Consider the following 14,243-nt stretch of genomic DNA (forward strand, 5'->3'; position numbering starts at 1 on the left):
GCCTGGTTCTCCTCTTGCTCCATAGTTTAAGGCCAGAATGGACCATCAGCTCATTGAACGTGGCCTCCTCTCCAGCACAGGCCATTGATTATCACCCAGCCACCCCTATGTTGGGCCCAATGACTTTATTCAGACCAATGTATTCAGGCCTCAGAGAGCTACGCTGTTGTGGGCCACAGGCAGAGAAGAGGAGAGGAGAGACCGGGTGCCACCAATAGCCAAGGCCCCTGCCAGGGCGGGGAATTGATTAGGTAGGCTCTGCCCAGATGATCCCAGCAAGCGATCCTTGCTGCAAGCTGCAGAGGAAGGTGAACCCCTGCCCCCAAGGTCCCTGCCAATCTGACCTGGGGGGAAATTCCTTCCTGTCCCCAAATCTGGCCACAAGCATGACCCTGAGCATGTGAGCAAGATCCACCAGCCGACATCTGGACAGAGGAGTCGCAGCTCCAGGACCAGCTCAGAGCAATGGGCCACTTATCTCAGTGGCACTTCATTGACCACAGCGATGTTCCTCCAGTGAGGTTACCCACGTCCAGCCCCATGTGTGCTGACGAGCCCTAGTATCCCCATGAACCATGTACGTTCCCCTGGGCATCCTTCCCCACCACCCAGAGATTCCCTTGGATGCAGTCCGACATGGCCATGAAAGGAAAGATGCTGGAAGCTTTGGGACCTGCCTGAACATCCAGCTCTGGCAGTACCGTCAGTTGATCCTTATGCAAATGAGATGCTAATCTCACTGCTCTAGATGAGATGACTTTGAAGAGTCTCCTAAGAAAAGACCCCCCTTCCCCCCCACTTCAGAGCACCAGGAATATGTAAAACAACCATCGTGGAGACTTCCCCAGACTGCCAGCAAAGTGCTGGTTCAGCCTGAGTTTGGGCTGCAGCTCCAGCCCAGTCTGCCCCTGCCATGTTGTAAAGGCAGGTTCCCAGTTGTGCTGCCTGCCTGAGTCCCTGCTGGGCCCTGGAGCAGTTACAGGCGATGGTTTTTCTCTATGGGAACAAAGGGGAATTTCAAGGTGTCGCTTCCAAAGGCCTTTATCGCCGCAAGGCTCTGGGGAGGTGGGTAGCAGGGCCAGGCGTGGCCTTGGGCAAAGTCAAGCTCTGCGTAAACGGCTCCTTTTTGTAGCTGGGAGTCATGGCCCAACTTCAGAGCTTCACAGCAGCTCTGTGTGCACATGCCACCTTCTCTGCAGTGTGAGAGCCGAAGGCCAGTGACCCAGCTGGGACCCCGCCGATGGCTCCAGGCTGCAGTGCCTGAGCCTCACCATTAGCGAATGTTCAGCGTTAGCACCATTTCACCAGGGGAGACTGAGGGTCAGACTGAGCCAATGAGCCCAAGGGCAGAAGGCCTGAGCCAGAGTCGTTCCATTGACTTGAATGCATTTCGGATCAGGCCCCAAACAAGTAAGTTGTAGAAATGGGGATAGAACCCAGGAGTCCTGTCTCAGCTACCCCTGCTCTAACTCACTAGAGCCCACTCCACACCTAGAGCGGGGGATAGAACCCAGGAGTCCTTAGCCACAAGACTTAGCAAGTGACCAAAGACAGTGGGGTTTGTCGTGCTGGTGGCAGGTGCCCCTCTAGACACGGGGTGCCTGTGAACACCAACACCATGAAGGGATAATTGAGCCTGGACAAATTTTGCATGACTTTCACATGGTTGTGTTTGCCAGTGCAGGCCCCACAGCCACGTGCAAATGCCACACCCCTGGGGTGTTGCTGGGAAAGGTTTGCCCGGCTACGGTTCCCAGCTGTCTCGTGTGTGATCTGTGCTCGCCCCCTGCTGGCCTTGTGCATAACACCATCAGCAGAGGATGGAACAGGTCTGAGGGGAGTAAGTGGGGAGTCCCGAAGGAGGATGGAGCAGTGGGTCCAGCAGAACTCAGCACTGCCCCTTCCCTGGGGTCAGCACCAGCAGAGCCTCCCTATTGGCAGCTGTTCTCGTCCTCAGGCCGGCAGCATTACTGCTCCCCCTGCTCCTGCCACTGGATGGCAATCTCACTTCCCAGCCTCATTAGCAGGCGCTCTGAGGAGGCAGTGGGGTCTCAGTGCAAGGGACTGGGAGCTGCGAGGCCGGGGTCAGGGGGTCTCATCTCAGCTGCCCCTGTCTGTGAAGGAGCAGGTGCATCCAGGGTTATTTGTTACTCCAGCTGAGGGGCTGATGTGCTGAGCTGTTGGGTGCAGGCAGCTCCCATGGCCGTAGGCTGGAGTGGAGGAGATTAAGCCCGCAGTGTCCTCACCTCAGCCCAGCCCCAGCCCCTCTGTCCCGACTGTTGGGGCTCCCTGCCGTGCATCCCAGCCTTGGTGTGGTTCCCACACTACATTGGCACTGCCCCCTCTGGCTTCCCTGCAGCTCCCAATGGAGGCAGCCTTCCCTGGACGAGCATTCAGAGCTGGGTGACATCAACACCGACATCACCAGCTTCCGCTCCACCTGGACCAAGTACATCCAGGAGAACAAGCAGAAGTGGAAGGAGCGAGCGGCCAGCGGTATGTACTGGGCATGCAGGGCTGCGAGGGGTGGGGGGTTCCCCAGGACCTGGGGCCCTTTGAGGAGAATCCCTCCCCCCCACATCTGAGAAATTCTCAGGCTGATCTCACTGTGCCCCCGCACCCTCTGGACTGAGTCAGGCCCAGCCTGGGAGCAGCACATCGCTCCTCACCGGTCCCGGCCAGGGGCAGTAGTGGCACGGGAGGAAGGGCCTGGCTTTGTGAACCTCGCTCCTGCACCAGGGGAGTGAGGGAGCCAGGTGGGCTCTGAGCAGGGCTTGTGGCTGTGGCAGCATGGCCCATAGGGCTGAGGGTTGCAGGTGCTCCTGGGAGCAGGCAGACGGGGGCCAGCGGAAGCTGTTCATCTAATTCCAAAACCAAACCAACACAGGGAAGTGGAGTGAGATGGAGAAAGGCCAGACACTCCAGCCCATGCAGGCTGCACGTTAGCCGAATGGCAACCCCCTGGTGGCAGGGTCTGCGGCCCTGCATGAGACAAGTTGGCAGGTCTCAGCTCAGTCCACATGCCTACCTATTTCAGGTGGCACGAAGCAACCCCCTCATGGCACCCCACAGCGAGGCCATGGAGCCAATGGTCCACATTCACTAACTCCATCCTGAGTGGGGTCCCTGCCGCCCTGTCTCATGAGCAAGCCCCAGTGCCCCACATGCCCTGTCTCTCCAGGGATCACTAACCAGACATCCATTGATGAGCTGTCACCATGCGAGGAGGAGCCACATGCACCCGAAAACCAGCACAATCAGAATGGCGACGTGGAATAGCACAGTCTACGAGGGAGTGAGGTGAGCACCGGTCACCGTGAACCCATAGTCAGTGTGGCCTGGCGCTGTCACCCTGCACCGGTCACCACGAACCCGGAGTCAGTGTGGCCTGGCGCTGTCACCCTGCACCGGTCACCACGAACCCGGAGTCAGTGTGGCCTGGCGCTGTCACCCTGCACCGGTCACCACGAACCCGGAGTCAGTGTGGCCTGGCGCTGTCACCCTGCACCGGTCACCACGAACCCGGAGTCAGTGTGGCCTGGCGCTGTCACCCTGCACCGGTCACCATGAACCCGGAGTCAGTGTGGCCTGGCGCTGTCACCCTGCACCGGTCACCACAAACCCGGAGTCAGTGTGGCCTGGCGCTGTCCCCTGGCACCGGTCACCACGATCCCGGAGTCAGTGCGGCCTGGCGCTGTCACCCTGCACCGGTCACCGTGAACCCATAGTCAGTGTGGCCTGGCGCTGTCACCCTGCACCGGTCACCATGAACCCATAGTCAGTGTGGCCTGGCGCTGTCACCCTGCACCGGTCACCACGAACCCGGAGTCAGTGCGGCCTGGCGCTGTCACCCTGCACCGGTCACCACGAACCCATAGTCAGTGTGGCCTGGCGCTGTCACCCTGCACCGGTCACCACGAACCCATAGTCAGTGTGGCCTGGCGCTGTCACCCTGCACCGGTCACCACGAACCCGGAGTCAGTGTGGCCTGGCGCTGTCACCCTGCACCGGTCACCACGAACCCGGAGTCAGTGTGGCCTGGCGCTGTCACCCTGCACCGGTCACCACGAACCCATAGTCAGTGTGGCCTGGCGCTGTCACCCTGCACCGGTCACCACGAACCCATAGTCAGTGTGGCCTGGCGCTGTCACCCTGCACCGGTCACCACGAACCCATAGTCAGTGTGGCCTGGCGCTGTCACCCTGCACCGGTCACCACGAACCCGGAGTCAGTGTGGCCTGGCGCTGTCACCCTGCACCGGTCACCACGAACCCGGAGTCAGTGTGGCCTGGCGCTGTCCCCTGGCACCGGTCACCGTGAACCCGGAGTCAGTGTGGCCTGGCGCTGTCACCCTGCACCGGTCACCACGAACCCGGAGTCAGTGTGGCCTGGCGCTGTCCCCTGGCACCGGTCACCATGAACCCATAGTCAGTGTGGCCTGGCGCTGTCCCCTGGCACCGGTCACCGTGAACCCGGAGTCAGTGTGGCCTGGCACTGTCACCCTGCACCGGTCACCATGAACCCGGAGTCAGTGTGGCCTGGCGCTGTCACCCTGCACCGGTCACCACGAACCCGGAGTCAGTGTGGCCTGGCGCTGTCACCCTGCACCGGTCACCACGAACCCGGAGTCAGTGTGGCCTGGCACTGTCACCCTGCACCGATCACCATGAACCCATAGTCAGTGTGGCCTGGCGCTGTCACCCTGCACCGGTCACCACGAACCCGGAGTCAGTGTGGCCTGGCGCTGTCCCCTGGCACCGGTCACCACAATCCCAGAGTCAGTGTGGCCTGGCGCTGTCACCCTGCACCGGTCACCACGAACCCGGAGTCAGTGTGGCCTGGCGCTGTCACCCTGCACCGGTCACCACGAACCCATAGTCAGTGTGGCCTGGCGCTGTCACCCTGCACCGATCACCATGAACCCGGAGTCAGTGTGGCCTGGCGCTGTCACCCTGCACCGGTCACCACGAACCCGGAATCAGTGTGGCCTGGCGCTGTCACCCTGCACCGATCACCATGAACCCATAGTCAGTGTGGCCTGGCACTGTCACCCTGCACCGGTCACCATGAACCCGGAGTCAGTGTGGCCTGGCGCTGTCCCCTGGCACCGGTCACCACGAACCCGGAGTCAGTGTGGCCTGGCGCTGTCCCCTGGCACCGGTCACCGTGAACCCATAGTCAGTGTGGCCTGGCACTGTCACCCTGCACCGGTCACCACGAACCCGGAGTCAGTGTGGCCTGGCGCTGTCCCCTGGCACCGGTCACCACGAACCCGGAGTCAGTGTGGCCTGGCGCTGTCCCCTGGCACCGGTCACCACGAACCCGGAGTCAGTGTGGCCTGGCGCTGTCCCCTGGCACCGGTCACCATGAACCCATAGTCAGTGTGGCCTGGCGCTGTCACCCTGCACCGGTCACCATGAACCCATAGTCAGTGTGGCCTGGCGCTGTCACCCTGCACCGGTCACCACGAACCCGGAGTCAGTGTGGCCTGGCGCTGTCCCCTGGCACCGGTCACCATGAACCCATAGTCAGTGTGGCCTGGCGCTGCCCCCTGGCACTGCTCACCACAAACCTGGAGTCAGTGCGGCCTGGCGCTGCTCCCTGGCACCGGTCACCACGAACCCGGAGTCAGTGCGGCCTGGCGCTGTCCCCTGGCACCAGTCACCACGAACCCGGAGTCAGTGCGGCCTGGCGCTGTCCCCTGGCACCGGTCACCACGATCCCGGAGTCAGTGCGGCCTGGCGCTGTCCCCTGGCACCGGTCACCACAATCCCGGAGTCAGTGTGGCCTGACGCTGTTACCCTGCACCGGTCACCATGAACCCGGAGTCAGTGCGGCCTGGCGCTGTCCCCTGGCACCGGTCACCACGATACCGGAGTCAGTGCGGCCTGGCGCTGTCCCCTGGCACCGGTCACCATGAACCCATAGTCAGTGTGGCCTGACGCTGTTACCCTGCACCGGTCACCATGAACCCATAGTCAGTGCGGCCTGGCGCTGTCCCCTGGCACCGGTCACCATGATCCCGGAGTCAGTGCGGCCTGGCGCTGCCCCCTGGCACTGGTCACCATGAACCCATAGTCAGTGTGGCCTGACGCTGTTAGCCTGCACCGGTCACCACGAACCCGGAGTCAGTGCGCCCTGGCGCTGCCCCCTGGCACTGGTCACCATGAACCCATAGTCAGTGTGGCCAGGCGCAGTCACCACGAATCCGGAGTCAGTGCGGCCTGGCGCTGTCCCCTGGCACCGGTCACCACGATCCCGGAGTCAGTGCGGCCTGGCACTGTCCCCTGACACCGGTCACCACGAACCCGGAGTCAGTGCGGCTTGGCGCTGCCCTCTGGCACTGGTCACCATGATCCCGGAGTCAGTGCGGCCTGGTGCTGCCCCCTGGCACTGGTCACCATGAACCCGGAGTCAGTGTGGCCTGGCGCTGCCCCCTGGCACCGGTCAGCACGATCCTGGAGTCAGTGCGGCCTGGCGCTGCCCCCTGGCACCGGTCAGCACGATCCTGGAGTCAGTGCGGCTTGGTGCTGCCCCTGGCACTGGTCACCATGAACCCATAGTCAGTGTGGCCTGGCGCTGTCACCCTGCACCGGTCACAACGAACCCGGAGTCAGTGCGGCCTGGCGCTGTCCCCTGGCACTGGTCACCAAGATCCCGGAGTCAGTGCGGCCTGGCGCTGCCCCCTGGCACTGGTCATCATGAACCCATAGTCAGTGCGGCCTGGCGCTGTCACCCTGCACTGGTCACCATGAACCCGGAGTCAGTGCGGCTTGGCGCTGCCCCCTGGCACTGGTCACCATGAACCCATAGTCAGTGTGGCCAGGCGCAGTCACCACAAACCCAGAGTCAGTGCGGCCTGGCGCTGTCCCCTGGCACTGGTCACCACGATCCCGGAGTCAGTGCGGCCTGGCGCTGCCCCCTGGCACTGGTCACCATGAACCCATAGTCAGTGCGGCCTGGCGCTGTCCCCTGACACCGGTCACCACAAACCCGGAGTCAGTGCGGCTTGGCGCTGCCCTCTGGCACTGGTCACCATGAACCCATAGTCAGTGTGGCCTGGCGCAGTCACCACGAACCCGGAGTCAGTGCGGCCTGGCGCTGTCCCCTGGCACCGGTCACCACGAACCCGGAGTCAGTGAGGCCTGGAGCTGTCCCCTGCACCGGTCACCACCATGCTGGAGTCAGTGCGACCTGGCGCTGCCCCCTGGCACTGGTCACCATGAACCCATAGTCAGTGTGGCCTGGTGCTGCCCCCTGGCACTGGTCACCATGAGCCCATAGTCAGTGTGGCCTAGTGCTGTCACCCTGCACCGGTCACCACAAACCCGGAGTCAGTGCGGCCTGGTGCTGCCCCCTGGCACCGGTCACCATGAACCCATAGTCAGTGTGGCCTGGTGCTGTCACCCTGGCACCGGTCTCCGCGATACCAGAGTCAGTGTGGCCTGGCTCAATCATCTTGCTGCCTCTCACTGTGAACCCAGAGTCAGTGCGACTTGGTGCCTTCCCCCGGCGCTGGTCACAGCAACGCTGGAGTCAGAGTGGCCTGCCTGGTGCCTTCACCCTGCTGCCTGTCATTGCGAACCCAGAGCCAGTGCAGCTTGGTGCCGTCACCTGGGCGCACTGTGCCATCCCAGTTGGGAGGATCCCACTCCCGCTCTGCCCGGTGCAAATGGCACACAAAGAGCTGAGCCTGGCAGGTGCTGAGTACACCCGGTGACCCTGATGACAGTCCTCCGCTCCCTGCTCAGCGGGTGCATCAGAACCTGCAGCCAGGGGCCACGAGTCCTATGGGCTCATGGTGCCCGGGCTCCACAAGTATTCAGGGCTCAGGGGGCCCGGCTCCACCAATGTTTGGGGCTGGGTCTCTCCCCCGGCCCCGAGCCTGCCACTCATCGTGACTCTGCTCTGCCTGGCATCAACTGCTGCCGCAGGGTCCTCGTGCCTGCCATTCACTAATGGCAGGGCAGGCTACCCTTCCGCCCTAGCCCTGAGCCTCTCCAAAGCCCCAAACCCCTCAACCCCAGCCCCAGACAGAACCCTCATCCCCCAGCACCCTAATCCTCTGCCCCAGCCCTGAGCCTCTCCCACACCCCAAACCTCTCCTCCTCAGCCCCACAGCCTTCACCCCTCACCCCCTCCTACACCCTTACCCCCAGCCCAGAGCCTGCACCCAAACTCCGTCCCAGAGCCTGCACCCCTCATCCCCTCCTGCCCCCCACCCCCTGCCTCAGCCCAGAGCCTGCACCCAGCACCCAAACTCCATCCCAGAGCCTGCACCCCAGACCCCCTCCCCCACCCAAACTCCTTCCCAGAGCCTTAGGCAGGTGGGGAGCAGAGTTTGGGGGTGGCGGGTTCTGGGCACCACCAAAATTTCTACAAACCTGCCACCCCTGCCTGCAGCAGGGCCTGGCCGTTCCTGGTGTGGTACAGTCAGGGTTGTGGACATGGCAGTGCTGGCCTTCCCTGGGCTCGCTCTCCATCTGCAGAAGCAAGACTCCCTCGCCTCACGCGGACACAGAGGTGCCTGGTCTGGGTGACAGAGCCTTTAGGGCAGCGATTCCAGATGGTCCCTGCTCCTGTAGTGACCACATGTTGTTGCCCTCTCTGCTATTGAGGGCCCGGCTGTCAGATACATTTGGGGCATCTCAGCCCAGATCCTGTGGCTGTCAAGCAGTGGTTGGGCAGGGGAGACCACACTCCCCTCTCAGCCCCAACAGAGTTGTCCCTCTAGGGCAAGGCTGGAGCTTGCTGTGCTGCTGGGGTGTGAGTCTGCAGAGCTCTTCCCCTCAGCCCCACTCTGGTACAGCCAGTTCTGACTTTGATTCTGGGGGGAGCTCAGTGGTTTGAGCATTGGCCTGCTAAACCCAGAGTTGTGAGTTCAATCCTTGAGGGGGCCATTTAGAGATCTGGGCCAAAAATTGGGGATTGGTCCTGCTCTGAGCAGGGGGTGGGACTAGATGATCTCCTGAGGTCCCTTCCGACCCTGATATTCTATGATTCTATGGTTGGAGTAGCTCATTGCTGTCAGCTGCTGTGAGGTGGAGGGCAGTGGGACGCACTGTCCTGCACAGAGGAGGCTGTGCCCCAACACATTCTCAGACTGGTACTATGCAGGGAGCACCCTGGCTCAGCAGGACCAAGGGGAGGGAGAAGGTGGGACGTGCTGTCCTGCACAGAGGCAGCCATGCACCAACGTGCCCTCAGATTGGCACCATGTGGGGGCGCTCTGGGTCACTGGGTCCCGGACGGGTGGGGTAGTGGGATGCGCTCTCCTGTACAGAGGCGGACATGCACCACCATGGTCTCAAGTTGGCATTATGTGGGGGGGCGCCCTGGCTCAGCAGCGTCCAGCGGAGGGGGACTGTGGGACGTGCTGTCCTGCACAGAGGCGTCTGTGCACCAGTGCACTCTAGGTTGGCACAATGCAGGGGTGCCCTGACTCAGCAGGGCCTGGCGGGAGGGCGGATCCCGCTGTCTAGGCCTTGACTCTCCCGCTCTGACCCAGCAGGTCCCATTTCCAACTGAATGATGCAGTTTAGTCCAAAGTCTTCGATGCCATCGAAATCAACACCATCGCAGGAGGAGCCGCCGCAGGCCAGAGGGCGAGCAGGAACAACCATTGCCAAGATATAAAAATTAATGTAAACTTAGAGTCAAGGGAAATCCTGATGTCACCGAGCACATGGCCTGAACCCAACAAAGCCTTTCCTCGCCGCCGCCACCACCCCAGAGCTCTGGCATGGCCAGGCCAGCCACCAGCCCTGCCAAGCCAGGTACTATAGGCCCCTGTTCCAGCTGCCTTCCTGCCCCACCCCTCCAGCTGGGGCTATCAGAGGCATCTCACTGCCCAGCCAGCAACCTCCCGGAGCTGCTGGGCCAGGGCTTTGCCTGTGTCTTTTTAGAGGACGTGTTCTCTGGAATCCCAATTTGCCAGACGCCCAGGGATGATTGAGGTGCAGAGGCTTCAGGGTGATCCATAGGCCTGTGGGAGGAGTTTGGGGGAGAATGGGGTGCCAAATTGGTCACTTGGGGAATTGTGGACTCCAGCAGTGCCCCCAGGGCATGTCACAGCTGCTTACCTGCCCACTGGAGCCAGGATGGATGACCACTGCACAATACCTGTCTGGGGTGATGCCTGCACCCCCCAGACTCAGAGCCCCAGGGCCTACCCTTAGAATAGAACATGGGCTGGGTCGCCCCTTGTACCCCCAGACAGACACACCCACTCCTCGCAGGCCAGAATCTCCTCCCTGTCTCTAGTGGGGTCCCTGCAGAGGAGGGTCTGGCCTCCAGTGGCAAACCCTCCTGACTTGCAGCCCCAATATGTATCTACCCGGAGCCCAACATTCAAACAGACCCTGTGCCAGGCTCAGGCCCAGCATTGTGAGAACAGCTATTGGGCCCCTACCTGCCAGGCCAAGCCCCCAGCTGTGGTGTGGGATTTGGGCCCATCTTGGGCCCAGGCTGGAAAAGTGGGCGCCATGGTGTGACACTCCCTGTGCGTTAAACCCCCTTTCTCAGGGCTCCCCTCCAATTTGATTGGGTCAGGACCCACTCTCCTTCCTGCGGGGAACCCAGGAGCTCCCTGCAGATGTCATGGGGCTGGCGTGGGGGCTGTGGTATTTGACACCAAGGGGCTGTTGTGTGGAATCTGCTCTCGCTGGGTCCCGTGCAAGTTACAGATGCAAGCCCCATGTTACACATGTGGGGAGTGTGTTTGTTCTGTGCCTCCTTGCACATGGGTCCTTGCAGCATGACGGGAGGCTCCACTGGTCACAGGGCAGGGAATGTACACGCTTTTGCCTGGATAAACACTTGCTAAACAGTAAAGGTGCCAGGTACACGCTCCACAGTAAGGCTAGGTGAAGCCACGTCTCCCAGACGTGCAGGGTAATAAACGGAACTGAGACAAGGGCTTCCCAAGCCCTCGCCACCCCACCACCCACTCCATCCTGTGTCTCTCACTAGGCCCCTGAGCCACACCTGTGGAGGAGGGCATGGAAGGACGGGCAGGGACCGTGGCAGGTGTGTTCACCCTCCGCCCTGTGGGGTAGAATGACCATAACAGAGCAGATTATTACTCTGATCCGTATCCTGTGGCTGGAGGGGGGCTCCAGAGCAGGCCCCTTTGCACACCTGGCTGTTAACAGGACTCGGCTCACAAGCGCAGGGTGGCCTGGAGCAAACTCCACAGCCCCATTCCCACCTCACAGCACAGGGATGGTGGGTTTGTTGTTTTGTTTTTGTTTTTGTTTTTTTTTGGGGGGGGGGAGCACGTTTGAACCCTGAACTCTCGGCCTGGTCGACTCACACGTGCAATGACTGTGGCAGCCTCAGTTTACCACCATTAACTCTACTGAGTTGCCGTGGGCTGTGGTGCAGCAGGATTCAGCAAGAGCCATGGGAGCCAGCAGGCTCTAGGGGCCTTGGCAGAGCTGGGGGCAGGACTGGACTAGCAGGGGCTGGGGGGCTGTGCACCCTAGAGGGGCTGGAAAGGGACTGAAGAATAGGTTGTGATAGACTAGCATTGGCAGAGCTGTGTGTCTGGGGGGCTCAGATAGCAGGGGCTGCAGGTTGGGATTGAGGGGCATTGGCAGAGCAGGGGGAGGGGAGCCCAGGGCTGAGCTACCAGGGGGCTGCAGGTTGGGATTGAGGGGCATCGGTAGATCTGGAGCCGGGGATCCCAGGGGCTGCAGATTAGGATTGAGAGGCATCAGTAGGGCAGTGACTGGGGAACCCAGGGCTGGGATAACAGGCGCTGCAGATCAGAACTGAGGGGTATCAGTGGGGCGCCAGTGGGGATGCGTGCATGAAGCCTGTCTCTATCCAGCCCACTCTGTATCAAACTGTAAATATTAAGTTCCCCCTGATTCCCAGGATCACAGGGACTCTGTTCCAGCTGGCTCTGTGGTGGGGTTGTTTGGGAGCTGACCAAGGCTGGACTTCCCACGGGTTCATGGGTCAGGAAAAGCCAGAGGATTTGTCTATATTTGTCTAGATGAGGAAAGCCCAGAGCTCCGGGTGAGCCTGCTCCAGTCAGCCACCTTGGCCTGACCTCAGGTGACCTCGATTAGGGAGCGGCACTGTCTGTGCTTGGCCAGTGGATGTGAGCGAGGACACCAGGGGGAGCTAGGGAGGAGATAAGTGCATATTTAGCGCGTATGTGTAATAGTACAGGCAGGGAGCTGGGAGTTAGGACTCCTGGGTCCTATCTGCAGCTCTGGGAGAGGGGTGGGCTCCAGTGGGTTAGAGCGGGGGGAAATGAGGACTCTTGGGTTCCATTTCCAGCTCCGCTACTTCGAGGGTGACCGGGGCCAAGTTACCCCCTGCCTCAGTTTCCCCCGCTGTCTAAGGGGTTAATGACATTTCCCCAGGGGGTTGCCAGGCTAAATTCACTGCTGGTTGTCAAGTGTTTGGAGATGCTTGGATGGGGGAGGGGAAGGGGGGTGTGAGTGGGGAGCTGGGCTCCACACTTGGCGCTTCCCGGACTACAAATCCAAGAAACCCTTCCACTAAAACGCCAGCCTGTCCTGCAGCACATGCTGGGGGCTGCATGCTCAGGGGGCTGACAGGTGCACTTGGTATAGGGGCTGGCTGCCCTGTGGTGGGGGGCACTGGAAGTTGCATGCTTAGGTGCCAGAGTGGATGCTGGGGCGGGGGGGGGGCTATAGGGGCTGGGAGCCTCCTACTTTGAAGAGCTGGGAGCTAAGGACTTGGTGGGGGTGGGGGTGAGGCTGAAGTACACTTGCTATAGGGGCCAGCAACCCTGGGAGTGGCTGGGATGTACGCTTGCTATAGGGGCCAGGAGCCCTGGGAGTGACTGGGATGTACGCTTGCTATAGGGGCCAGGAGCCCTGGGAGTGGCTGGGATGTACGCTTGCTATAGGGGCCAGGAGCCCTGCTCTCGGTGAGGGGTTGGGAGCCAGGTGCTCTGGAGGGTCCCTGAGGTGTACTTGCTGCAGGAGCTGGGCACTTGGGAGGGAGTGGGAGGTGCACCGCGGTAGGGGCTGAGAGCCACTGCTCAGGGGAGGTGGGGGTGCACTTGCTGTACAGGCTGGGTGCTCTGGCGGGACAGGGAGATGCACCAGCTATAGGGCCTGGGAGCCGCATGCTCTAAGGAGTGCACTGGCTATAAGGGCTGGGCGCTCTGTGTGTGTGTGCTGGGGGGATGGACAGGTATATCTGCTATAAGGGCTGGGCGCTCTGCAGTGGGTGGGGACAGGCAGGTATATCTGCTATCAGGGCTAGGTGCTCGGGGGGGGGGAAGGGAGGTATACCTGCTATAAGGGCAGGGTGCTCAGGGGAAGGCTGGCAGGTATACTGGTGTGTCAAGCCATAGGACCACTGGGGTCTAGCCCGGCTCTAGGAGGGGCATGGCAAATGGAGCGGGGGGTTAGAGCAGGGGGACTGTGAGTCAGGAGATCTAGTGGTTGGAATGGGAGAGTGGGACTCAGGACAGGGGTTCTAGGCCAGGCTTTGGGAGTGAATGTGTCTGGTGGTTAAAACAGGGAGCTGAGTGGGTCCATCTTTGCTGCTGACTTGCTGTGTGGCTTTGAGAGAGTCACCCCATGGCCCGTGTTGAGTCCCCTCCTCTGTAAAAGGGGGCTAGTGATGCTGTCCCACCTGGCAGAGTGAGGGCTTGTTTGGGGGCTGAGTCTGATCTGCAGGGAGGCGGGAGGGCAAAGGTACCAGAGAGGAAGAGCAAAGGGAGACAAAGCCCCACCCCACTCAGAGCCAGTGGCCTGTTCTTAGAGCACCCAAGCATCAACTTCAGGCCACATCCTCCTCCTGCCCACACCATGGAAAATCACCCATGGAAAACCCTCCTGAAGGCCTGACCTAGAAAGCACTGAGCACCAGCACTGTCTCTGAGGTCAATGGAAGGCAGCAGGGCTCAGCACCCCACAGGATCAGGCACTAGGTGAGACAGAATCAGGCCCAGAATCAGCAGCTCCCCATCACGAGCGTCCGTGGGACTGACCTCACCAAACTGGCTTCCTTTCAGCTGTGAGGACCTTTAACCTGGTCGCTGCTTAGCGGCCACGCAAGATTGCAGCCTGCCCCAGTGGCCATGAGTTGCTAAGCTCTCCTGCCCCGCACTGTAAATACACCCAAGCTCACCTCCGCCATGGGTATTCTCTGTACGTGTTTGTACTTCGGGCATAATTTTCTACCATGCAGTTACTCTTTGTTTCTCGAAACTGGTTATTATACGAACAGCTCCACATTCCGATGCTGAG

The 14,243-nt window shown here is 61.2% G+C and overlaps 1 protein-coding gene across 1 annotated transcript in view; it reads left to right on the forward strand.

Annotated features, from left to right (window-relative positions):
• PDE1B (phosphodiesterase 1B) overlaps positions 1-3,302 on the forward strand; it is a 143,937-nt gene extending 140,635 nt beyond the window's left edge. Inside the window, exons 13-14 of the mRNA XM_077838452.1 lie at positions 2,360-2,496; positions 3,182-3,302. Coding sequence (XP_077694578.1) covers positions 2,360-2,496; positions 3,182-3,279 — 235 coding nt within the window. The 3' untranslated portion in view covers positions 3,280-3,302. The remainder of the gene's footprint in view (positions 1-2,359; positions 2,497-3,181) is intronic.
• The last annotated feature ends 10,941 nt before the right edge of the window (positions 3,303-14,243 follow it).

The sequence above is a fragment of the Eretmochelys imbricata genome, chromosome 20 (assembly GCF_965152235.1).
Source record: "Eretmochelys imbricata isolate rEreImb1 chromosome 20, rEreImb1.hap1, whole genome shotgun sequence".
Lineage (NCBI taxonomy): Eukaryota > Metazoa > Chordata > Testudines > Cheloniidae > Eretmochelys > Eretmochelys imbricata.